Raw genomic sequence first — 26,218 nt, forward strand, 5'->3', positions numbered from 1 at the left:
ATAAAACTACAAGAAGTGCAGCAGAGCTGGACCAAAGCTGAATTAAACTCAGTACCCAGTTTCCAACAGTGCATCAGTCACAGTTCATGAGATAGTATGTTTAAGGAACGAAGGCAAGAAGAAATTGAACTTTCCTTGGTACATCGTCCAATTTCTGCCAATCAAGTATTTAAGAACCTTGTGATCCAAAAGTTTTATCCAGACCACAGTATTTAACAGGTGCCAATGGGATCACCCTCCAAAAATGTATCAAGCTCCCTTTTGAATCTACTCATACTTGGCCTCCACAGCACCTGCTGGCAAAGGGATCCGTATCGTAATTCACTGCACAGAAACCTAGGAATTTGCAAGGGTGCTTCAGTAACCAAAGAATTGGCTACTGGAGTTCAGCAATGCTGGAAGACTTCAGACGTCTACTCCTTTCCCTGTTCCCCTTTGCAGGAAGTATTAGCAAGAGCAGGGAGCACCCGGTCACCTTGCCTGCACACCACAGCCTCAAATTGCCGCACCTCTTCTTAATGCATCTTGCTAAAAGACCTTCCTAAGACACACTGTGGAGTAATTGAAGCACAATTAAATAAATAAATAAAAAGTGTCTGGGGGGAGCAGACAGCTCCAATGTATTTTTCACAAAGGAGAAGATTAGCAGCCACATGCTTATGTTGCATAAACAAATGGTGTTTCAATAGCCTCAGCAGAAGTATGCAGACTGACACAGTGGGTGACCTGGCCTCTCCACTTCTTCTTAGCAGTCTCCTCCATCTCCTCCTCACCAACATGCCAGAAATCCCCACCCTCCCTTTTCCCATGGAGATAAAGAGACACTTCAGTTACCAAAAGTCATTATAAATTGTGACAGAACACTTTGTCCAAGGACAGTACCTGGCATCAAGGAAAATTATTATTTCAGCTGCTTGAATGTCATCTTAAAAATGAAAAGGTTTTCATCACACACTGTCCTGGATCCTTGTACTCTCTGTACACAGCAAAAGCACTCCGCATAATACCATTTACAGTAAAAATAATTTAAAAATAAGGTTTAGGCAGTAAGGTAGCCTCCAGGACTAAAGCATACACTTTGTAAACACTTCAGTGATCATCACTATTCCAGGCAATATCAAAGTCACTTCCAAAGAAAAAAATACTAGCTTTTGAGGTTATTGTATCTTTGAATTTTTCGAGCAGTGTTCCAGTGAGAAAAATTGTTTGGATACAGCAGCTCAGGGAATCTGTTAACTGAGGGACAAAACAGCATTCTAGTGAGAATTGCACATTCCAACTTGTAACAAGGAAAACGAAATACTGTTTCTTCCTCCTTTATTTTTCTCTGCTGATTGTAGTTGTATTTTTTTCTCCGTCTTCCTTTCTGAATTTGAATCTAGAATTTCTCCAGTTTTCCTTTTTGTCATTCAAATATTTTAAGAAATACTAAATATGAAATAATTGACAAATACTAAGTAGTGTCCTTGTCTCAACATTAATCAGAGACAAATCTCTTTATTCTCTGACAGATGTATCCATATGCTATCTCACTGATTACCACTTCTATGGCAAATGTCCAGTCGCTTACAGATAAGCCAAGATGCATAAATAGCTATTTCATGGTAACTCAGATTAAATGGATATGGCTGCACATAAATATATGTATATTTCAATGTCAGCAGTTAAGTATGATGCTAAAGGTTTCCCCATTTCATGCTGGATCAAGTAGGCTTAACACCACAGACTGTATTTCAATAGTTTTTAATCATGACTGTCAGATTTTTGAATCCATCTGATTTTAGGAGAGCAAAATGTGCCATTGAACTCAGAAGCTGATTGTTAGAGGTATAAATTTGTCAAGTGTGGTTGAGATATGTTGAAAAATTGGCACAAATTATTTCAGAGAAAATGAAACTGAGCATGCATAAAATAGTAAATACTCCAGTGTATGCACAATATGCTAAAACAGCATGTAACCCAGTTTATTTCCAGTTAAATCTGTGGCATTTTTTAGAACATGATGGCTCCAAAAGGGCATAGAAAGGATGTGACAGAAAAGAGCTCAAAGATGCCAAATTAGAAGCAGCATCTACAAGCCTGAGAATACTTACGTTAACCCATGGATGTTCAAGAACTTGCAAGGCTGAGAACCGCAGATCTACATCTACTTGAAGCATCATTGTGATAAGTTCCTGAGAAACGGAACACTGGGTCAAACTTAAACGTTTTGAAGAACAAATTAACAGATTTAATTTACTAAATTGCTTTTTAGCTGATTACAGAAGAGTGCTCAAGGACAGAATGAACTACCAGCTGCAGCAATATATTAAGATTATTAAAAAAAAAAAAAAGAGAGAACTATGAACTGATCTTCAAGCTGAACTTTTATATCATTATCTAACAGTACCTTGAAAAGCTAGAGGACAGTTCTGAGTTACAGTTCTGTTGCCACTGTTTAAGAGAAAAGCACTTAAGACATAATGTACAAAACAGATAAAATTCACATAAAATTAGGTTAGCTTCTCATTAAGAAAAAGCCAGTTTCTCTGTAAGGAAAAAGCCAGCAAATCTAGAATTTTACTTTAAGCTCTTGTTTAAATGACATAGAAGATATTTAATAAACCACTTTTAAACAGTTTTTTCATGCTTTGATTTCCTGTGCAATTACCTTGTTTTCAACTATCATGTCAATAAATACATCTCTAATTCCATCAGTGAGTAGAATGCACAGAAAATGGGACTGCAGTTTGATGGCAAATAAAGGGATATCACCAAAGACCAAAGTTAATAATTATTACTGACAAGGAGATGCTAAATGAGCAGTCTAATGCTTCAAAACAAAATTTGGAAGAAGAGGTTTTACAGGAAAGGACCTGCAGAGTTCTCATTACTGATGGTTCTGGAAATGGCCCTGAGCAACCTGCTCTAGGTGGCTCTGCTTGAGCAGAGGGGTTGGACCAGATGACCTCAAACAGTCCCATCCAACCTAAACCATTCAGTGATTCTGTGATCAGATATGCAATAAAGCCTGCTACAAAATAATGATGTAGATTAGAAGACTTCCAACTGTAAGACCGCATCTTATTTGTTAACCTCATTAGATAACAAACTAAAACACCAGTCCTAATCATCATCCACACATCTGCAAAAGCAGGATGTTATCAACGCCAAAGAATGGAGATTCAGAACTTAGAACAGTACTCTCATCACTCTCATCCACTTCCAAACTTGTCTTCAGCCACCCATATGAGAAAGATGACAGGGAATCAGAGGGAGCCCAGCAGATACCTGCCAGGATGTTAAGAGAGCTGGGCTTTTTTAACCTGGGGAAGAAGAAGCTGAAGGGCCCCTACCAGCAGCTTTCCACTATTTATAGTGGAATGGCCTGAAGCTGCAACAATGGTCAGTTCAGGATGGATATCAGGAAAAAGTTCTTCACTAAGAGGTGAAGAACTGGGAAGAGGTGAAGGGGCACTGGGACAGGCTCCCCAGGGAAGTGGTCCCAGCACTGAGCCTGCTGCAGTTCATGAAGCATTTGGACAATGCTCTCAGACACAGGGTCTCTTTCAACTCCGATATTCTGTGATTCTGTGATTCTATAAATGTTTTGTGATTAAACACACACTGAAAGAAATAGGAAGACAGTTTTGTCTGGGTTTGCCTTACAGACTGTGGAAGTAAATTGGCAGAACTCTTATATATCAGGGAAATTAATCACTTAACTACATGTTAACCTGTCTATTTGTTTGTTTTTTTGACATAAACATACATACCATCTGTCTCTCTATATGTATGTATATGACTATAGTGAATGTCAGATTCCTAGAAAGTCTGTGAGGGAAGCTGTTGTTTCAGCACAGTAATAAGAGTTAAAAAACATCAGCATCTGTATCTGAAAAGTGCTGTATCTGCTTTAGCACATCCCAACCTCCAACTCCTCCCTGTCATGTGCCAAGAGGCTACAACCCATGAACTGGTGGGCAAAAGAAGTCCGTATTTCATACCACACTGACACCAATGAGGAATTACAGGCAATGACAGGCCTAGTTCTTTGACAGAAAGAAACAACAAATGTATCATCTAATGAGATTAATAAAGGAAAACAGCTTCCCTGTAACATTATTATATTATATTCAAAGGCTCCAGGTTGGAACCTGGTCCCCATTGTGAATACATAAAAAGCATGGTCTCAGGGAGTTTTCAAGCTAAGAAGGATAGATCAAGCAGAGATACGCAACGTTTTTCTCGGTCAGTAAAGGCTGCTGGGTGTCTCTGTTGTATGAGACATCACATAGAGATGAGGTCCATTTCAGAACTGCTTGGAATCTAACAGACAGTGATCAAAAAACAGTTTACTTGATAACCCATGGGAATTTACAGGTGCAGCAGGGATGTATGGGACATGTCAAATACAGCTCTGTGAAAGGGTAACAGCCATTATCTCAGGCACTGAGAATATTATTGGAGAAGTGTCATCGACTATACAAACTCACCTTTGCAGAGTCAGAAACGTTGTCCCAGTACGGAGATGGAAAATCCACCTGTCCCATCAAAATCTGATCAAAAAGCACTTCCTGGTCATCTCCACTTCTGTAAAGTAAAAACCAACCAAAAAAAAAAAAAAAAAAAAAGACAACAAAACCCACAGAGACATTATTTCCTGAGCTGGTTTTAAAAAGCTTCTTGAAATTGCTTTTAATTGGAGTATGCATTTGGAAACTGTTTATTCTCCTCAAGCATGCAACCACAGGTGTGAATGCTGAGATCATAACACGATGTGCATTTCATATCTTCTTTCTGAGGTAACCTGCTTGTCTTTAGGACTGTCAAACACTTTTCAATTGCTTTGAGGGGGAGAAAAGATCTGACATACCATTATTAAGTGGCTTAAACTTTATTTACTTTTTACCAACCACAAAATACGTTGTATTTGGTCCATGAAAGAAGATGTTTATTTTACTGTGTATTTTAAACATCAGGCAAAGGCACCCAGAACCCATAATGGAGGATCTTGTTTTGTAATGCAATGAAGTTTAAACTAAAATAAACAAACATGAGACAGAGACTTTACAGTAAAATCACAGACATTTACGGGATTTGTGTAAATTACTATCCAAATCACAGGAAAAAACAAACCCTACAAGCAGAGAACCTTTTCCAGTTGTGCTTAATGCAAAAGCAGCACAAGAACCAATTAACAAAACAAGGATGGTTGAATAGACCAGTCCATACCCACGGAATGGAGGAAAACCACAGAGCAGAATGTAAGTAATCACGCCCGCTGCCCAGATGTCCACCTTCAAGCCATATCTAGAAGTGAGAGAGATATGATTAGAGAAATCTGATTTCTAGGAACTACAGTACAGGAACAAGGGAAACATCTTCAGAATTATTAAAAACTTATGTATTCCAATTTAAACTTTCTCTATGTCCTATCTACCTACCTATTCTAATTCTGCTTTCATATCTTTTTTTAGATTTACATCTTAAAACTGTATCAGATCAGAATGTATGAATGTCCAAAGACATTCAAGCTGTATTGCTGAGCTAGAAAGTGACCTTCACCAACAGAAAGCCTGCAAAACTGACCACAGTTTGCTTAAACTGGCAGATATTTATTTCATGGAACAAATCAGAAGAAAAGGATGGTGTTTGATAATGAAATAAAACTAAGTAAATGGTACTTGGCAGTCTCTGGGGTCAGTGTAAGAATTAGGTTTATTGTATATGCAAATGGATAGTTAGTAACTTAGTGAAAAAGTGAGAATTTTGAGGCTAACTGACAGAGCAACCTGCTCTAACTCCAAATTCAGCACTGCTTTGAGCTGGTCTGGGTATGATAGCCTCCAGAGGTCCCTTCCAACTAAAGTTTTCTGTGCCATGATTCTATGTCATACCCAAGCAAAAGCAGCATAAAAATCCTAACTAGAAGAACTTGTATCTGGCACAACAGCAAGAACATATTCCACTGTGAATCTATCAATGAATCATCACTAGAAGTGATTTACCCAGTTTCAGCAATGATTTCTGGAGCTACGTATGTTGGGGTCCCACAAACAGTGTAGAGAGGTCCATCCACAATGGTTGCTAGGCCAAAGTCTCCTAACTTCAGAGACTTGCTTCCATCTTGGTGTTCATAAACCTAAATCAAGAATAAAATTCAAAGGCTTAGAACAGTTCTACCAAGGGAACTACTGTATCATTTACTAACTGCCTGAAATGTTCCTTCTAATTTACAGTCTTCTTTCTCTTTGCATACAACTTACTTCCCTGCATGCTTTGAAAATTTAGACAAATAGGACAACTTCCCTTGAAGAAACTTGGAGTATTTGGGAAGACTTACTTTGCTACCTGGCCAACAAGGGATGCATTTCTTTTTGCTAGAAGCTAAAGCCCAAAAGCAAAGGTCTGACCTTCCAGCAGTGATGTTCCTAGGTTAACTTCCCAATGACAGCCAGTTCACAGTGCAAGGTTTTTGAGTTTTTAAGTTTTACTTCTGCAGAACTTAGTTCCACAGAACTTCCACAGCTTGCACAGGGATTTCACATTCTTAGAAAACACAGCGGTGACTGCACTGATAGCAACAATAGATGCTTCTCTGTGTACTGAGGCGCAAGATACAAATGTAGCTGGACTACTTCACCTAGAAACAGTCCTCTCCTTGGATGATTGTTATACACCAGTCTCTTAGTGGAAAGTTCCCATCACCTTCAATGTACATAGTCTAGGCTGTTAACGAGTACACTTGAAATTCCTCTCTTAAAAGATGGTCTTTACAGCAGCGTGTTTTTTGTTTTTGTTTTCTACGTGTGAAGGGAGATAAAGATATAGTCACAATCCCACAAAGAAATACACAATTTTAAAAGCTGGCTCTCTGCAAAAGAAGAATCCCAATCTAAATTAAACATTACACTATGTATCTTTCTTTAATCCAGGTACTAGTTTGGGTTCTTGCTTCCCATTTTGAATGTTTATGAAATTTAATGCTGTTTACCATAACAACACTTTGAAAATGGAAACAGTCAACAGAAGGGCTTCTTAAAGTATATATGTATATATATGTATCACATTATTGTTTTGCAACCCAAATCAAAGCTCCATGCAGTCTGGCTCACCAATAGTGATATCATGTAAACAATTAGCAGCAATGCCTGGCAAAAATCACCCCTAATACCTATTTTGAACAGCTATTACAACACCAGAAATCAGACTTATCTACAACTTCTTGCAAAGTCCTGGATTTTTTTTTTTAAATGTCATGCTTTCTACAATGGACCCTTGAACAGTTCACTTGGTTCAGAAATTAAACCCTGAAGTCTTTCTTGCTATAGATCTGCTCATAATAGTTAGTTATATTATACCAAAACCAAACCAAAACAAAAACCCAACAAACTCAAAAGCCAGCACCCAAGCTTGTCCTTTTTTTAATGCTAGTCACATCTAGAGAGGAACCCCCTCTCTCTCCTGAATTCCCACTTCCAGGTGATACACTCACAAGCAGACATTCAGATTACACAAAATTCTTCTCCCTTCCTTATGTTATTTCTAATAATACAACTGGATTTTAAGAGGACCAACAATTTGATATGGATTCACATATCTCTGCTGCTAAGCCACAAGAAAGATAGGTTTATAGAATACCACTGGAAAAAAAGCAATTATGGTTTTATTAAAAACACAGATTGTTAAATACATCTGGTTCCTGAAACTGAAGAAAGTGCTCTCTGAAATGGCAGTAATAAATCTAATTTCAACAACAGTTTTAATTAAAGGCTAGAGACTACAACTTTAAATATTCACTTGCTGAAAAATGTAAAGTGTTCATTTAGACATCAAGAGCTGAATCCAGTCTAATTAGCATTTTATTCTATTTCATGCAGTTATCTTTTATAAAGTCTTCTCTGAGTTGTGTTGACCTAGTGATTATTTATAAATTTCCTCCATTAACAGACCACACCTTTTATGACTGATATATGCTAAAAAAAATTTATGATATTTAAAATTAAATTAAAATTTAAAAATTTAGTGATATATGCTAAAAAAATTTTACTGAAAAGACTTGTTTGGCAATATTTACTGATGCAAAAGGTTTGGTAGTTGTGCATTTTCTTGATTTTTGCCCCATCTGTTTCCAGGGATTACTTTCCTTGGAAAACTACTTTAGTTAACTTGTAAAATTGAACAAAGTAACTTTTCCTCACCCTGTTATAACTCCATATAAAAAGGAGCCCAATGTGAAGCTGTGGTATATTACTTGCCAGTCAAGGAATGTGAAAGATAATTTAATGCTCGTGTTATTCAGAACAAATGCTATGTATGTTCTACTGCATTTAAATACGGAAGGGCAATTAAAGAAACGGGGATTAGTGCAAATTACCCACTATGTAGTGCTTTCACTGTTTTAACTAAGCAGTAAAACTGTGTAATTGTACAACACTAATTGAATGCAGCCACACATAATTGTGTGCCACCATATGTATCCTATTACTATAAAGACTGTCAGTATTTTCTAAGCTGCTCTTGTGATCACTGCAGATGGCAACAGTCAGAGAAGTTGTTCTCTAGGGTTTATTATATGGCTATAAAGACATCCCATGACTTGACAAAATAAACGTGCTAAATAGCAGCAATTATGAAAAACGTTCCAATTAAAACATGGAATACCCTCTCTAGAGAACAAAAAATGTGCATGTTGATAACAAAAACACAGAGATTCAGCATACCCTAAAGTCTAAGACATTTGACTGTTAGGTAGGCTTATAAGTGCTTTATAAAAGCCAAGAAAATAACCTTAATTGCAATCTGATGATATAAGGAACTATCAAAGTAGAAGGTACCTAGGAGGTACCTAAGGCCATGAACAGTTAATAGGGTCAGAACCTATATAAGATTGGTTCAAAAGCTCTCTTCTAAGACAGTGTTCACTTATTTCAAAGATCTGATAAATCTTAGAGAATTAATATAATTTGTTAGTCAAACGCTGGCTTTTGAGGATTACGTTGCTGCACACTCACAGCTCAGTATCAATAGCAATGTATGACCTCTATATACATATGACACTGGAAAAATCACTCAGAAACAATTTGTCTGCAATGCAAAAGGAAATCTGGTAGCGGGTATCACCAGAGATGGCTGGGCAGGCAGATTGAATCCTCTTCCAGTTGCCCCCACCTCCTGACAACTTTCCTCTCTTCCCCCAAAAGCTTCATCCTACTGATGCCAGGCATTCAGACACATCTCAAGTCAAAAGCTGGCCAAGTCTTTGCCCAGACCAAGACACTACTGTACATCCCAAATCAAAGTGAATCCTGACATGTGATTGCTGTTACTTCTGCATGCCACTACTTCTGAACAGCAATGGCTGCTAAAGAAATATCAATCATTGTTTCTAATTAAACTTCTGCCCAACATGTTTTAAGCAGTTTCTGGAAGATTAGTCCAGGCTACTTCATCACCCAGAATTATTAAGGCATCTACCACTAGACAAAACTCAATGGTAAAACTACTGTTCCCTGGAAGTTTGGCAAGATCAACTGCAGTCAACTTTCCCATAAAACCTCTTCAGTGTCAAGCAGTACTAAATACATGAGAGAACTGATATTCTACATATCTTGAACGCTGTTTTATGGTTGCAGAATGTACGGAAGATTGGGGCATCTTCATACTGGAACATGTCAGCAAACTGGGAAAACTCAGAGAACAGTGAAATAACAATCAGAATAAATCAATTTATCAGAAGAAATGAAATTAAGTCAGTTGGGAGAACACAACTGCTGCATTTAAGAGCACAAAATCCCCAGAAGAAGGACTAATTGTCAGGGTGGTTTTTTTTCACTGTCTTCAGTGGATAGTGTTCATATACATTCAATCATGAAAAGGAAAATTTAGGATGTTTGTTTAGGAAAGTGTCTTAATAAAAAGTTCTGTAGGACTATCTGTGAGGCCCAGCAAGGAGAGAAGGACTCAGAAGTCTCTTGCTGGTTCTGCTCTGACATGCTACATGATTTGGATGCAACATTTATACTATTTTTGTAAAACTAAACTGCTGCTAATTGCATAAGCAGCTGCAATATGGAGTCGCCTATCGAGGACACAATACCTTTGTATTTATGAGAAATTTGAAATTGCACTGTAGCTCACTAAAAGGTCACTTCTAGCGATCACTGGAACAATTCTGTCGCTGCATCCTGGTGAATAGTCTGGACATACCAGCTGATGTTACTGCCTTCTTCGTAATAGCTATTAATCTTAGGAGAGCCTCACAATGCTAAGATTAAAACTAAATGACTTAAAAGACTGAAAAAACTTGGGGTGTGTCTGTAAGGAGGGAGAAGCACAGACCTTCTCTCACACACTCCCAAGTTATCAACACTGGAAGCTGAATTTTCACTTACCAGGAGATTCTCCGGCTTGATATCTCTGTGGACAATGTTCAGGCTGTGAAGATATTTGATAGCACTGGCCAGATTGTAAAGCATCCCACTGGCATCCCGCTCTGTGTATTTGTTGGTGGAAGTAATAGCATCAAACAGATCTCCTCCCTGAAGCAAAATGACCACGGCATGTAAGCAACATTACTTGTGGAATGACTGAAATAATTTAGGGAACATCAAGGAGCATGATTTACAGAGGAGAACGAGGCGGGAGGACCAGTAGTTTCCGTGCAGAAAACTACTATAATGTTTGGGCAATGTGCTTACATCCCCCATGATGGCAGCTGAACATATCACTAACTCAGTACTATTTGTCATGGCTTAGTTGGTCAGCCAGGAGGCTGGAGTCTCCTCTGCAAACCATTCCCACCTGCTGCTGCTTTTGTAATATGTCCAGCACTTGCCAACCTGCGTGTTCAGAGCCCCTGTTGCAAATTGCTGGCATGCTTACATACTTGCCTGTCATGGTTCTGCGTACCAACCCTTGCTGCTCTATTATAATTACAAACAGGCTGACATCAAATATTTGTCTAAGTCTGACCGAATACCAGAAAGATGAAGAAATTATGAATAAAACTCAAAACAGCTACCTGCCATTACTGCTAGCCTCTTTTAAAAGACTGTTTCCACATCATAAAACTCTGAATATTTAGATTTTAGAAAGCATTTTCTCTACACAACATGTGACATTTTTGGTAGTAAGATGCTCTTCTTGCACCTAATATGGGTAGGTGAATGTAGCTAATGAAACACATATGGGTAATACTGAAGCTAATGCTCTCTCATATATATATTTCAAAATCCTTCTGGAAGCCACTTTAGAATTAACATTATTATTTCACCTTAGCTACAAAAACATCTGGCACTGTGCCATTTCCAAGACATCATGCTGTCTAATTCAGTTTATAGCTACTGTCAGTGAAATTAAAGAGAGAGAAAAAAAAGAAGAAATGAAGGAATATTAAGTGGAAATCCTTAAAGTTGAAATGATCTTCAACAGGACCAGGGGCAGCCATCACATTTGGATTGTACTGCCAGAGCTGAGCTGGCAAGTGGGAAGAAGAACATGTAAGTGTTTGGAGAAAGACTTAAAAAAAAATAAAAAGTTTAAAAGTAGAGATTAAGAAGGAAGCGATACAGAACAGAGGAAGAAACAAACACTTATTAAGGAACACTACTTACTTCTGGCCTTTGCTCAAAACCCAAGCAGTACCACAGAGGACCACCACCACCAAAAAGAATAAGGAAAGGATAATTTTGCAAAAGCAACACAAAAAAACTGTACTGCAGTCACACTGGGATAAAAAATACATCACAGAAAACTGCTGTTTTCTTTAACTGTTGGTTAAAGAAAATGTAGGTATTTTTCTGAAGACAACAGAGAAGTCCCAGCTTTGCAAACTCTCATGATTTTATCAACAGCCTTAAGTTATTTAGTGTTTTTTTTTGTTGTTGTTGTTGTTTCTTTGTTTATTTGTTTGTTTTTAAGGCTCTACTGCAGGGTAATAAACACTGTTTTCACTCAGAGAAAGAAGGAGAGGGGAGAAACAATTTTTTTCCAGAAATCAATCATGTATATTTAGAAAATAGTAGGAAATGGCAACCACCAAAGGCTTGAACCTGAGAAAACAGACACTTCTTAAAAATAAAACAAAACAGACTCAAAAGTATTTAAAAAACGGCATTGTTGAGATGCAGCTGAAGTATGCCTGTGCAGGTTTACTCCCAATGTAGAAGCAGAACTCCAGCTTTGGAAACTGCTTGCAGCCAATCGATGTCAAATCTGGACCACATCAGAACCTCTTGCTCTGGCTGGTGACTGATCAAGATACGTCAAGGAACACAGTGTCAAGGAAAAGGAGGAAGAAAAGGCCAAGCTAAACCAGATAGAGGATTACTGAGAAAAGCCAAATATTTGGCAAAAGTACAACATCATGTACTTCATGGCATTACCTGATCCCTAAGTATTAGATATCAGCATGTGGCAAAATATGTGGGATAAATAATCTGTCTTCCCTAAGCTCCTTCCTGTGAAGCCCCTATACCAGCTGCTTTTTAACATGAGGTAGTGGATTAGACAGATCTTTGGTCTTATCTAATATACTCCAGATGCTCCAGAGAAGTGTCCATAACATCAGCAAAGGATCTGCCTCCAAACAAAGAAAACAATCTGAGCTGAGATGTGAGGGACGAGAAGGAAAGAAACTGAACTTTAAATAAAAAGAGAAGGGGAAACTTCAGCGTGAAGTCAGAAGAAAAACAACAAATGTTTACGTGCAAGGGGAACCTGAACTCCAGAGAAGACAGAGGATGTAGAATATGTTAACAGACCACCGAGACAATTTGAAGTAGAATTATTTTCTCCAGGTAAATTGTCTACTTGGTAAAGTTTCTCATCAGGTAGTCTGGTAAGAAAAGAGAGCGTATATTCCATCTGTGAGACTCTGCAGCCAAAAGAGAGGTGATATCCTGGAAAGAGTTAATGCAGCTGACAGCTATATCAGACAGAATGGTTTTCAGACTTCCCCGTCCCTGAAGAGCACTTTACCCTGCGAGGTTCTGCTTAGCTGATTCACACAGCGGGTCCCTATCATTTATTCAGGCACAAGGGGTGAGTTCAGGATGACATTTCAGCCTTAAATCCCCTGTTTGGGAGTGAAATCAGACCAGCAACATCTGAATGCAGTTTTTATCATCTGCGCACATGAGGAAGTATACTTGGAAGTACAGTAACCAATTATTTATTTATTACCTTGTTATGTAAATGATATAATCTCTCTTTTCTTCTGCAAAAGTGAAATCATATCCTGGAGCAGTAAAAGAAACTCTGTAATAAATCTTGCCTGTTAAATTGGCCAAACTCCTGTTAGGTTTGAATAACAATTTTGTTTCGCTGTGTAAAAAGGCAACGTGCCAGAAGCCAGGTCCTTGCTTCCTTTTACAAGCACCACTTGCAATGTGTTTATATTTGTATTTATGAAGTGCTTTTTCTTACACTTTACAAAGCAATGAATGGTCTATCTGCCATGAGGTGAGGGCAGTATTTGCAGCAGCCACTTATGTCAAGCATGTTACTGCCAATTAATGCAGGGTGGTATTAACTGAAACCGTGCTCTGCAGTATCAAGCCTTTTCTCCTTGAATTTCTTTCCTGTCTGTGAGTTTGATTTAAACTCAGGTCTTCAAAAGTCAGTCAATAACAGATGGTTAATCAATTCTAACAGTGCATACTATGAAATGGTAACAGTCAGCAATTGGTGAATTAACAATTAATGTCTTTCCAGAAATACCTTCCCTGGTGCCCACAGAGCCTAACAAGTCTTTTGTGTTTTTTTTTTTTTTCTTTTTTTCTTTCCCCAATTAAATATTAAGCAATAGATGTTTGCTTCACAGAAACAAAGTTAACTTCCCAGGACCAGGATATTTCTTCCAAATTTCTTCTATTATTCAACATAAAAGTATAGAGCATAAAAACAGTGCTCTCTAGGATATCTGAACTATAAAGATGTCTACAAAGCCCTTCTATTGCATAACTAAAACCATAAATATCATACTATTTTCAGCAACCCTGAAGAGTAAAGAAGAAAGAGTGCAAGAAAACAGATTTTTCCAGAAAGTGATGAATGGTTTTCTTTATATAAATCTTTTAGGCTAGTTATTTTGCAAGAGTTTCTGGTCTCCTCCTCTCTTATTTAGCTGAGGAGGACTTTGATTAAAAATTCACTGGAGACTACAGTTTGAACATTTTTCAAGCATGAATAGCACAGCAGGTTGCACCCATAAAACCAGCTATGTGCGTAAGTCTTGGCATGTTAGACAAGGCACAGCTTTTACTTCTTAGCACACCTCATGGGGCCAAGATGAAGGATTGATCAATAGAGGCTGAAGCGGTGGCTACGCTAGATTACAATGTTGTGCAAGAGTACTTGAGGTACCTTTGAACAAGCTATCACGGGCACTGCAGAAAGCCTACAGTAGCATGTATCTCAGCGAGCTCATTTACCACATAAAAGAGTAATAATTATGATTAAAATAGTGTTAGATGGTTAATGGCATCTGATCTAAAGCTGTGCTATTTCACATTGCACTCACAAGTCCATGAGAGGGCTGTGACTATGAAGAAGGTGGGAATATTCTTCTGGGACTGGCTACAGAGTGTGAGCATTTTGCTTTTTTTCTTGGGATTTAACTTCTCCATCAGAGACTAAATGAGGATGACAAGTAGCCTGTCAGTTCCTTGCCACCACCATGTCCCTGTGTGCTTCCTCAGGGCTTGGAGGTGGTGGACACCAGGGTTAGCTAGACCATAAGCTCCACAGCACCACTCCAGCCAAGTAGGCATCTGGAAGGCACCTCTAAGGGCAATGCTGCCATCTCAGGGCATAACCTGAGCTTCCCAGGGACAGCAAGGCTGTCTCAGCCTGCTGTAGGGACAAGGAGAATCTGTGGCCATCCACCCACTTGACAGCCTCCCAGCAGCACAGCAGCTTTGCAGAAAGCAGAGAAGTGCAACTGGAAACACAGCTTGTCTGGTCTGCTACCAGACAGCACAGGGGATAACAGACCAAACAAAATACTTTTAGCTGCTCTGATGGTGACTGTTTTTCACCACAGATACAGAGGATGCCTACTGAAGGTGACCACGCTTTTAAGTGGAAGTGATCTTAAGTGGCTGATTTGCTCTTAAGTGTCGAGAATCCACATACAATAGGCCTGTGTTTAAATGCTGCTGCACAGCCAAGGTTTCCTTACTATAATATTTGTCCTTAAACACTTAAATCAGTGGATTTCCCAGGTATAGACCTGAGAGACTGCCTCAGGAGAACTTGCTGGTCAAGATACAGGTCTGGAGGTGGCTGCTGGAATTTCCTTTTTGCAGAAGAGCTGAGGAAGGAAGAAGAATTGCTGATTTCATAATCAATGTGAAAAACAGGTGTATTCTGTTACAATAGATATGGAGGACAAAATGTCCTCAGTGACTTTCTGTCCTCATTTGGATAATTTACTCAGAGGTATTTTACCACCTTTTATGCAGAATGACATATTTGTGTATTAGTACCAGAACTGAGAGCTAAATTCAGACTTCATACACTGTCTTGTTGACAGTATGGGGACAAGAGATGACCTGGTCTGAGTTTCATAATCCATTTTGAATATGTAATTCCACCAGAGAACAAAATAAATGCATGAGATCTGGAAGTTACAATGAAGGAATAAATAGGGCTCCAAATATAAATACTGCATTTGCAAAGTTTGTTTTCAGAACAGAGCCATGCTTTAAATAGCAGGTTCTCCTCTTTCACTTCCCCTCTCCTCCAGCTGAAATCTAGGTTATTATCTGAAAGTGCATTAATATAAACCAGTAAAGAGACAAGTAATATTGTTTAAATTTAATATAAATTAGTAAGATGTAATTAAACTCTATTTTTTTCAAAGAATATTGAATTTTGAAAGCTGGTATTTATACCTATACAAAGTGGGGGGCCTTTCAGTTCACCTCCAGGCAGATGCCTTCTGTTTAAGAGAAAACTTTTAAACGAGAAATCTTCTGGAGGAGCAAATAAAAATGGTCATGTCCGAAGTACTATCCATAGAGCTCTTCTGAGGGGGCTTTACAGAAAGCTAGATGAGTATTTATTTGAAAGTTATAAGGAGCATTTGAGTGCAGGTTACACATCTTTCAGTAGAGTGCTAGACAAGACCCAACCGTTTTAATTATTCTAGGATTATATGATTATTAGTAAGCTCTAGTACCAATGTGATTTCTGAATATGGTTGAAAAAGTTCTTAATAAGGAGCTTAACTCCAAAATACTCACCTTTACAAGTTCCATGACAAGGTACAACTCGGTTGGCATGTCCATCTCCTCAATCAGAAGTACAATATTGGGATGCTTGACTCGTCTTAGAATAGATACTTCATTCTGTATCATGTGTTCCTGCCACACAAAAGAAATCTTCAATGACTATAGATTGGTGGGAAAAACTTTCACTTCCATGTACATTTTCCAAATGCAGAGAGAATTGAGACCTACATGGATTATTCAGGGTTTTAAAAAAAAAGGTTATAGCTGTTGCCTCTGGCAATATAGAAGAAACAAGACTAGAAACAACATCAGTATGATAACTGAAAAAAGAACAGAGAATAGAACACCCAAAAAGAAAGGCAGGAAAAGATGTGTTTCCAACACAGAGAAAAATTTAGTATGGAAGCTTTTAAATCTTTTGTCCATTTACTAATACCATCACGTCTTCTGAGAGAATCTTTTGTTATAAAAATTTTAAGGGTAACAGAAATTCATTTTGTATAAAACTGACATCAACTTGATTAACCTGATGATACTGATTAGACTCAATGACTGGTGTTGCTATATTATTTTTTTCTATGACATCTGGGATTATGAAAGATAGGAGACGTAATACTGAAAAAAAGAATCCTCCTCAGATATTGTCTCAATTGGAGTATTAGGGTGAGGTACCATTGGGTGTATGTCTTTAGTTATTTGGTTTATGGCCCACAGTTCCTGCACAAACCTACACTCTGTACTATATGGTTTCTTCACTGTCAGTATTGGGAATATAAAAGCTGGATGCGCATTCACAGGCTGGGGGAAGAGTGGCTGGAAAGCTTCCTGGCAGAAAAGCACCTGGGGGTATTGGTCAATATCTGGCTGAGTATGAGCCAGCAGTGTGCCCAGGTGGCCAGAAGGCCAACAGCATCCTGGCTTGTATCAGGGGTAGTGTAGCCAGCAGGAGCAGGGAGGTGATTGTCCCCCTGCACTCAGCTCTGGTGAGGCCGCACCTCGAGTGCTGTGTTCAGTTTTGGGCCCCTTGCTACAAGAAGGACATCGAGGCCCTGGAGCGTGTCCAGAGCAGGGCTACGAAGCTGGTGAAGGGCCTGGAGCACAAGTCCTGTGAGGAGCGGCTGAGGGCACTAGAGTTGTTTAGTCTGGAGAAGAGGAGGCTCAGGGGAGACCTCATTGCTTTCTACAACTATCTGAAACGAAGATGTGGGGAGCTGGGGGTCAGCTCCCCAGATAACTAGTGATAGGACTCTCACAGGTAACTAGTGATAGGATTAGAGGGAATGGCCTCAAGTTGTGCCAGGGGAGGTTCAGGTTGGACATGAGGAGACATTTCTGCTCAGAAAGTGCAGTCAGGAACTGAGACGGGTTACCCAGGGTGGTGGAGTCACTGTCCCCAGGGGTGTTCACGGAAAGGTTGGACGTGGAGCTTAGGAGCTTGGGGACATGGTTTAGTGGGTGACTTGGCAGTGCAATGTTAATGGTTGGACTAGACGATCTTAGAGGTCTTTTCCAATGTAAATGATTCTATGGTTCTAAGATAATTGCAGACAAGGGGAGCGCACATACCTACACACAACCAACCAAATGCAGAATCAACCCATGTATCTTGAAAGGCATTTTGTAATTTTTTATCCTGATACTCCAAGGGTCTCAAGGGGACAGGCAAAGACTTCAGTCAAAAAGGTTGTTAACACTTGCCAGGCAGAAGATAAATATAACAGCTTCCCAAATGGATCTCCCATAAAATGTTTCTTGAAAAAAAAAAAACAAAAACAAAAAAAAACACATTTTGCTCACATTTGAATTTTTGTACTTACTTTTCCTCTGCATTTACTTTTTTTGATTATTTTCAGAGCATATTCTCTACCAGTTGACCTGAGGAAAGAAAAAAATGTACGTTCAATTACATTGAATATTTTTCTCTATTTTTCTCAGTTCAGTTTCTATTTGTCATTTGAGTACATTATTAATGATTGGTAAGAATTATGTTCTAGGCAGGAATTATGTCCAAGTACTCATTTTGTCAATAAATGTTTAAATTTATCTGAAATTGTAAACTTGAGCCCAATTTATTAAATATGGGTGCCTGAGAAAAAAAAGCATATTTTTTTTTAATAAAGATATTTCAATGTTTTCAAAACAAAGTCTTTTTTTTTTTTAATTTTATAGTGGTTTTATTTATGATTTTATACTGATTTTATTTGATCTTTTTTCCGCAGTTTTATACAAAACCCGACACAGTATTTAGAGATCCCAATCTTCTTCTTAAGAATTAAAAGTTTTGTTTTCCATAAAACAAAATACGAGCTGTGGAAAATACCTATACATCTGTACGCACAACTGCTAAGACAAAAAAGTCAGTCTTGGTCACCTTGCAATAACATTCTGCATATTCTGTAAATACATGTATATATCTAGCAGAATTAAATAAGATGTTTATGGAATAGAGTGTGAACAGTTCTGGAGACATTAAGAAATCATAGAAAATTAATTCAGTTTTAGGACACATTTCCTTTTGGGTGTTTCTTTAAATTATTTTTTGGAAACCATAAAATATTTATCAGTATTACATATATAGATATTATAGAATATTAAAATAGAAAACAAAGCCTATAGACAAGTTCACAAGATCAACTTCCATTTCTTAATCAAATTATAAAATCAAAAGAAGGCTGCAAGGATGAAACCAAGAATCTCTGGTCCCAAGTTCTAATTTTACTATTGGGTTAAATGGAGAATGAGCAATATAGGAGAAATCTCTTACTAAAAAGCTTTTGTCATGTAATAAAAATTTAAACAATTTACATAAGGCATATGCCTTAGGCATGTATTTGGATTTAAAAAAAATACCCCCAAAACATATTTATCAGGCAGTGTAGCAACTGGACAAGGGGTTTAAACTTGAAGAGGGGAGATTTACATTGGACATCAGGAAGAAATTCTTTACTGTGAGAGTGGTGAGGCACTGGAATGGGTTACCAGGAGAAGCTGTGGTTGCCCCATTCCTGGAGGTGTTCAAGGACAGGCTGGATGGGGCTTTGGGCAACCTGGTTTAATGCGAGGTGTCCCTGCCCATGGCAGTTTGGAACTAGGTAGTCTTCAAAGTCCCTTCTAACCCAAAGCATTCTGTGACTTCATGATTTTTCATTCTTCATTTAGCAAAAAATAGTTAAATCGATCCATTAAATTGATATGTAGGTTAAATGAAGAAATTAATATGCCTAGAGGTGTGCACAGCTTGTCAAGCAGGACATGCAGAGTGAGTCCTAAGCTGAAAGCACTGCATTACTAAAACGACTGGGCATTTTTATTGCCATATTTAAGCATACAGATATCTTCTGGCAATGATGTACCAGTAGGTATTAATTTAAGGGCCATGCGGACATTAGCAGAAAGAATAAAAAAACAAGCCTATTACTTCACTTCAAGTTCACAGGTCAGCAGGGAGTGTCAGGACAGACTGTATTAAGACATCAATTAAAAGATGATGCCAATGCTTACAGCTTGGAAAACATGGATGTTCAAGGCTTAAGCAAAGAAAAATTTAAAACTTTTCCTATCTGTACTTCCCTGACAGAGGGCTTAATGCTACAGCCCCCAGAAATGGGGCACACTCCACATGTTGATGCTTGGTTGCTACAGACCCAGCACAGTGAGAGGACAGGCAGAGTTATCAACACCATGTTTTGGGGAATGAAAAGGGGAGGTAGGAGAAGGAATATTAGAAATTAAGATATCTGGGGTTCAAATTCAGACAAAACACACTCTCTTTCAGCAGGAGTGTCTTTCAAGCTCCTTGGTTGCCCTAGGAATGCTTCCTTTCTGTCATGAGAAAGGAAATTGATGGTTTTTGTTGGCCATGGGAGACTCCATGTACTCGAAAACACTGGGAAATATGAGCTAGTGAGGAAATGTCAGAATTTGGAAGTATCTGAAAGTTAAAAATGAACACATATGAAAACACCACAGTACAAATTGCGCATATGATGGAGCAGATACGTAATGAGCAGATGACAACTCTGACTGCTCTTTGTTTTGGCAAAAAGAAAATTAAAGCAAAGATAATGCAAATCCTTTCCCCTAAAAAGCTGCAGAACCGCAGGCTGTCAGCAGCCCAGGAACCTCTGTAAGTTACAGACCCGCCAAAAATATGCATGGCAGTGCCAGAAAGCCACAGCGAAATAGGCATATCACCTCTCACCTACCACTTAAACTGAACAATAAAAAGGTGCCACATGAAGTAGGAAACATTACTGCGGGATTAAAGTCTGGAACCACAGCGCTAGCACAGGGTACAGTGTCAGACCTCCAGTTCGCAATGGGGCTCTGGGCCACACTCTCCATCTGCTTTAACCTTTTGCAAAGTTCACTGTGGTTTCCACTGTGCTTGAGTCAAAAATCAACCTTTATTACTTCTGTGTGCACGTTACTTTTGTTTGTGTATGTGTGCACCTTCAGGAGTGCAAAGAATGCCTGGAATGGAATTTGGACATCCCCACACGAAAATTTTGAAGATCATTTTTAGTTTCTATTTATACTGTTCATTGTCAGAAGAAAACGCCTGTGAATGCATTTGAAGTGTGGAGCTATGGAGAAGATATATCCATGTGATCAGTGAAGATGTATAACAAGAAGCATTCCTACTTGCTTAACACCTCACGGCACTATTCCTTTGAAGTCTCATGCACAGAGGAATTGAACGTCAATAGCAAGTGGAAAAGTCCTCTGTCCCAGGTATCACCCCATCAATTCTGGCTCTGCTAATGATGGACATATCAGACTTTGAAGTGAGGTGTTTTTTGCTTAGAAAGACCGTGAAGAATGTTTTTGAAGGTGTTTTACACATACTGGCTTTAATTTACCCTCTGAGCCTTTAATTTTACCCTCCACACTTGTGATGGCAGAAGTATCCTGCTTTGGAAATGGAAAACAACAGAAATAATTCTATTTTGTTTTAATGTTCACGCTTTCTCGGTGTAGTAACTCTCTGATATACAAGGGATCTGCAGTATGGTATGGCTCAGAAACAATGAGAGTATTTATTTGGGAATATCTAAGTAATCATGCTAGCTTAGTGTATATTCACTAAATACGTCATGGTACAAGATACTTCAGGGACTGGGAGGATACACAAGAGGGCAGGAAACAGATTTCATTTAAGCTCCCTAGTATATTATAATCAGTATTATTTTTAGTTGTGGTGGGACCTATATTTAATATTATTTATGTCTTTTCTCTCAGCTTGGGAAATGGTGGTAATGCACACTGGTCCGTTCAAACTAGCTCTCAGCACAGCCAACATTTTCCTCTGAATGACAGTGTACCCAAACCACAAAGGATTATTCTGCCCTGTAACCCTGTTCTCTCAGTCAGTACTCACTTCACTTTCCGCTTTCCTTTTTCTCTTTTCTTAGTGAGATGTTCACTCATGCTTTCCATCAGTTCACCTCTCTCCTGTAGGGTAGTATCATGCTTTCTTAATATCATATTGCTTTGCTTTGCTTCCCTTAGGCTTCCATATTCTCCAGTCCAGCATTCAGACCCTAGAGTTTGATCTGAACAGCTACTGCCCTCTGCACGACCAGCTCCACCATGAACTCCCTCTGGAAGAGCCCTGAAGGCCTCACAACAGCGTGGGCCAAGTTCCACAAGCACACCGTCAGCCGATACAAAATTCACTTTTCCCTCTTTCCCCTTCCCCAGCAGCTGCCTTAACGGTCTCCAAATTGCCAGACACTGTCAGATCCAAAGTGGGACCTGTCTTTCTCCAAGGAGACTCGCATTTAAAACCAGCCAACCTAATTTATCATTGTCATGAGATCTATTCTTGACTTAGCCTCTAGGATTAAAATCACATTATTACAGGCAAAGAGCAAAAGTATTTTTTCTTTGAGCCCAAAGGTGAGGCTACAGTCTTCTGGAAGCCTAGGATATGATAATACTGGAAATAAAAATTCATTCATGGAATTTCATTATCAGATTTTGACATTTCTATTGTTTTTTTCTTTTGGACATCTCCAGCTGTGGCTTTATTTTTTTTCTTTTTCTTTTTTTTTTTTTTTTTTTTGCCTTTCATACACTACTGCCATCTAACATGAACAATCTTAAAATCTTTTCACATACAGGTATCTTCTGACTTTTTTACACCATATTCTCCAATGTTTTAACAATACCACCAAGAAGCACCTGCAGTTCTACTCAGCATTTCTGTCTTCTGTTCTCTTCTACTTTACACTCTAAATGCTGGGTTCAGCCAGTTCAAACACGGTGGGCAAGACTCATCTGAATATATTTAGTAACTGACATCTAAGCTGGTCAACCTGGACACTTTAAGCAACACAGATGTGAGAGGTGACTTGTGACTTCTCTAACCTAGAGTGGATGTCTAAAAGTAGTCTGTCTGTCTTCAAGGGTGACTGTTCTCCCCTTTTGCCTGCACAGGGCACTGAGGAAGTTAGATGTTGATGTCTACAGTGCAGACTCCTAAAGTTAGATGGAGCTCATGCAATGGTACAAAGCAAGCAGGAGACAGATGCACATTTTATTAAAGATAAACATGGAAGAGGTACTCCACAGTGTCAGATGGAAGAATAGATGGATCTGAAGCCATCTTTTTGTGCTTTCCGTAATCACTGTGCCACACACAAAACTTCCTGAAATCTTTATGAATGCTCCTAGATGTAAAATAATTAACTGGTGCAATGCAAATGGCAAGTTGGAAGAACACACCGCAAGAAAAGATGTTATTTCAGTGCAAGAGGAAAGATACAAGGAACTGGTAAAATCATGCTCTGTGCGGCAGAAAAAAAAAAACACAAACCCCACAAAGAATTAAAGTCATAGATTGTCCCTTGGACTTTGGATGTGCTCTATTTTCACATGAGAGAGCATTAGTCTAGTTTTTCCATCTGGCATTGAGACATTACCTTATTCCATATGTCCTATATTCTACAAAGAAAGACATGATCTAGAAAAAGCATGGCATTAATGATTGCTTTTACAGTAATAAGCAAATTATCCTTCTCACCTTTCTATACACTCCTTCACAATAGCAAAATTTCCATCTCCTATAGTCCTTCCAACTTTATATCGCTCTGCTATCGATGCTGGAACCTGGAAACCTTCCTCCAACACTTCTGAAAGAATCATTAGTACATTTTTATTGTTAGTGAAGGAAACACAGATGTTGCACATAACATGCATTTTAAGTCTATGGTTTAGGAGCCTGGAAACCATTCAGAGTCAGTATCTCACTTACTGTACAGTGAAACCACGCTGCTGACATAGTATATACTCAACAGGTTTCACACAGATACAATAATGAAAAATAAGACTTCTGGGGGCTCAAACATACCACCATTCGAGTGTTACATAGTTTACCATTCCCATTGCAATATGCCCCCAGGACAAAACCAAAATTGTATTTTTTTAATTATGAAAAGGCCTCTGTGAACTGCACAAGCGCAGACCAGCCTCCAAAAAGGGTTGGAACTCCTTGACACAGCATGATTAAATATATGTACCAAAGAAGTCCAACACTCAAGCACTTATTTTATTACATCCTGTAAACTGAGACATCCATAAAACTCCTCATGTGCTAAGTGCTAGTTCTCCCCCTCCCCCAATATTAAATATTTAGTTTTTAAACAAATGTTCTCAATAATACTACCTCACATGCAACCTGGGCACCAGATGTTTAGGTAAAATTGCATTACACAGTGTCTAAGCATACGAAAAGTTTGTAGTTTCATGTGTTTTAGTGCTCATTCATGTACCATTATTTTTAAATGTATTTGAAATAGCGTGTTACAAATACCTAACATGCCTCTAAAAGCCAACTGTAAACTGCAGCTGATACAAACTACTATACAAATATTGTAACGAAAAATGCACCTCAGAAATTTTCACTAAGACAACGCCTTCTAACTGTATCATATCAGTCCTTTGTTCCAGTTTAGTATTAAAAGCGAATGTTATGACACATGGGGGCTGGGGTTTGCCTGAGTCCATAGGCAGCACGAGGAGTTACTATCAGACAAGGCCATACATCCACACTTAGGTATACGTGCGTGTGAACTGGCAGTGTTAGAGCAGATATTATCCCTCAGCCACCTCGTTCAAAGCCTTACTATGCGGTGAGACCAGTTATCACTCAGCAAAGACCCCAAATCGCTGCATGCTCTTTGGTTTTGTGACAGATGAGACAAAACATCGGTAAAATGACCCAGCCAGTGCTGGGTCACCTGTGGAACTAGAGCATCCTACAACAGAGACACCTCGGAGCAGGGATGTCCAGATCAGATGTGATCCGGAGCGAACCTGAGCTGCTCTGCCAAGGCTGCCGAGCCTCCGAGCCGAGTCATCCAGCCTTCACTGCTCCCACTTTCTCCGGCAGGAAGAATGACTCATTTCCTACACAGCTGCTGTTATCACTACATCGACTGCTTTGAAATGTCAGCCCTCGAACGTTACCTTCTGCAGGTCCATCATTTTCATCCATAGAGCTGCAAACTTTGGTGGATGCTAATGAGGTAGAGGAGCCACTGTGTTGGGAGCTCTGGAAATGGAGAGACACAAATGGAAACAGATGATTTTTAAGGAGCACAAGTACCCACAGCATGTCCCAGAGAGGCTTCGGTGTTGTATGCAAAGTATTGATTCACTTTTGTGGAGGGACATGCAGATGTTTGTGAACACTTCAATTATTCCACCGAAGTTGCACTTTCAGTACTCCGTTTAAACGTGGGTATCCGCGATTCATTACATGCAGCGATGCTTTTATGTGTGGTCCATTCGTTCTCCCTACTCCACACATATTTTGGCAGAGAAAACTGAGGTGCTGTATGCCCTCTGCAGGCAGGAAGCTGTTCCCTCAGCAGCATCATTAACCTAGCAGGCACTCAGAGCACAAACATCTGTTTTGACTGAAGCTGGTTTTGTTTTGGGCGCAATTCCTCACTTCTGAAAATCCCCCTCTGGTGAAAACCTCCCCAGCTGTGCTCTAGAAAGGAGAAATCGTTATGAAAATGTACAATTAAAATAAATGTCAGGGTGAATATTTTTATTATTATTTTGAAATAAAGTGACCAGATCTAGCCCACTTGAGGGCATGGGTCTGTACCTTGGTTTTAAGCCCTTGTACACCGAGTGTTTATGTTTGCCTACACAACTCACAGGGGGAGCAAGGTACCCGTACAGCCTCCAGAGGGAAACCCTTAGCCTCCCAGCTTGGATGCTGAAAATACAGCAGGCAGGATCTCACTTGGGAAACCTATCTCTGTTTATCAGTTCTGTATAAAATCTAGCTATGTACTTCAGGAAGACTGCTTCATCACACATCTAGATGGATGAAACAACACAGAGACACGAGATGGGCTGGATTTCATTCAAAATTTTTATCCTGTGCTGTATAACGGTCAGGCAAATATATCCTCAGGATTTTCCCATGTTCAGCAGAAACCAGAGGAAGCTACAAATGTAACCGTGGTCCCTTAAACTTAGAGCAAAAATGAGCATTTCTTCAGGTTCTCACACTGCAATGTGAGTTTAGAAGTATTCAGAGGATTTCCAGCACTAAAACTCTCCTGGGTTCACATAGTTTGCATGCTGAAAGGTTACAAAGCACTGCAGTATTCAGTCACCTCCTGTCTATATATTATATAAATCATAGGCTGTGACATGTAAGCAACACTGTGGATTGGTTCCTCGTCTGTGTTTGCAAGGTATCTGGATGCCCATCAGGGTGTCAATGCACTTTACAAAGGCAGCAGACCTTCTGCAGGACCACCTCATCTGCTGTGGCGCAGCAGACAACTGCAGCACAAATAACTAACAAGGCAGTAGCTGCAAATTGTGCAGAGCATGGAGCCAGGGAGTATGCAGTTAGCAGAGTTAAAAGCTGGCCAGTGTGCTGAGTTCATTTGAAAAGACAGATTTCTAATTTCTCCCACAATAGATTAAGGTCAGATGATTGAGACAAAGGCTGAACTCAGCCTGCT

The 26,218-nt window shown here is 39.1% G+C and overlaps 1 protein-coding gene across 2 annotated transcripts in view; it reads right to left on the reverse strand.

The window, feature by feature from the left end:
- The window catches only part of DCLK1 (doublecortin like kinase 1), a gene marked incomplete at both ends in the record, with an annotated part of 231,908 nt that overhangs the window by 20,773 nt on the left and 184,917 nt on the right, over window positions 1-26,218 (reverse strand). For both annotated transcript variants that reach the window (XM_084300967.1, XM_084300968.1), the window contains 9 exons: window positions 2,094-2,174; window positions 4,476-4,572; window positions 5,215-5,292; window positions 5,991-6,124; window positions 10,377-10,523; window positions 16,233-16,352; window positions 18,038-18,095; window positions 23,248-23,356; window positions 24,693-24,777. In XM_084300967.1, the coding sequence (XP_084157093.1) occupies window positions 2,094-2,174; window positions 4,476-4,572; window positions 5,215-5,292; window positions 5,991-6,124; window positions 10,377-10,523; window positions 16,233-16,352; window positions 18,038-18,095; window positions 23,248-23,356; window positions 24,693-24,777 (909 nt within the window). The remainder of the gene's footprint in view (window positions 1-2,093; window positions 2,175-4,475; window positions 4,573-5,214; window positions 5,293-5,990; window positions 6,125-10,376; window positions 10,524-16,232; window positions 16,353-18,037; window positions 18,096-23,247; window positions 23,357-24,692; window positions 24,778-26,218) is intronic.

Source organism: Netta rufina (assembly GCF_964035555.1).
Source record: "Netta rufina genome assembly, chromosome: 1".
NCBI lineage: Eukaryota > Metazoa > Chordata > Aves > Anseriformes > Anatidae > Netta > Netta rufina.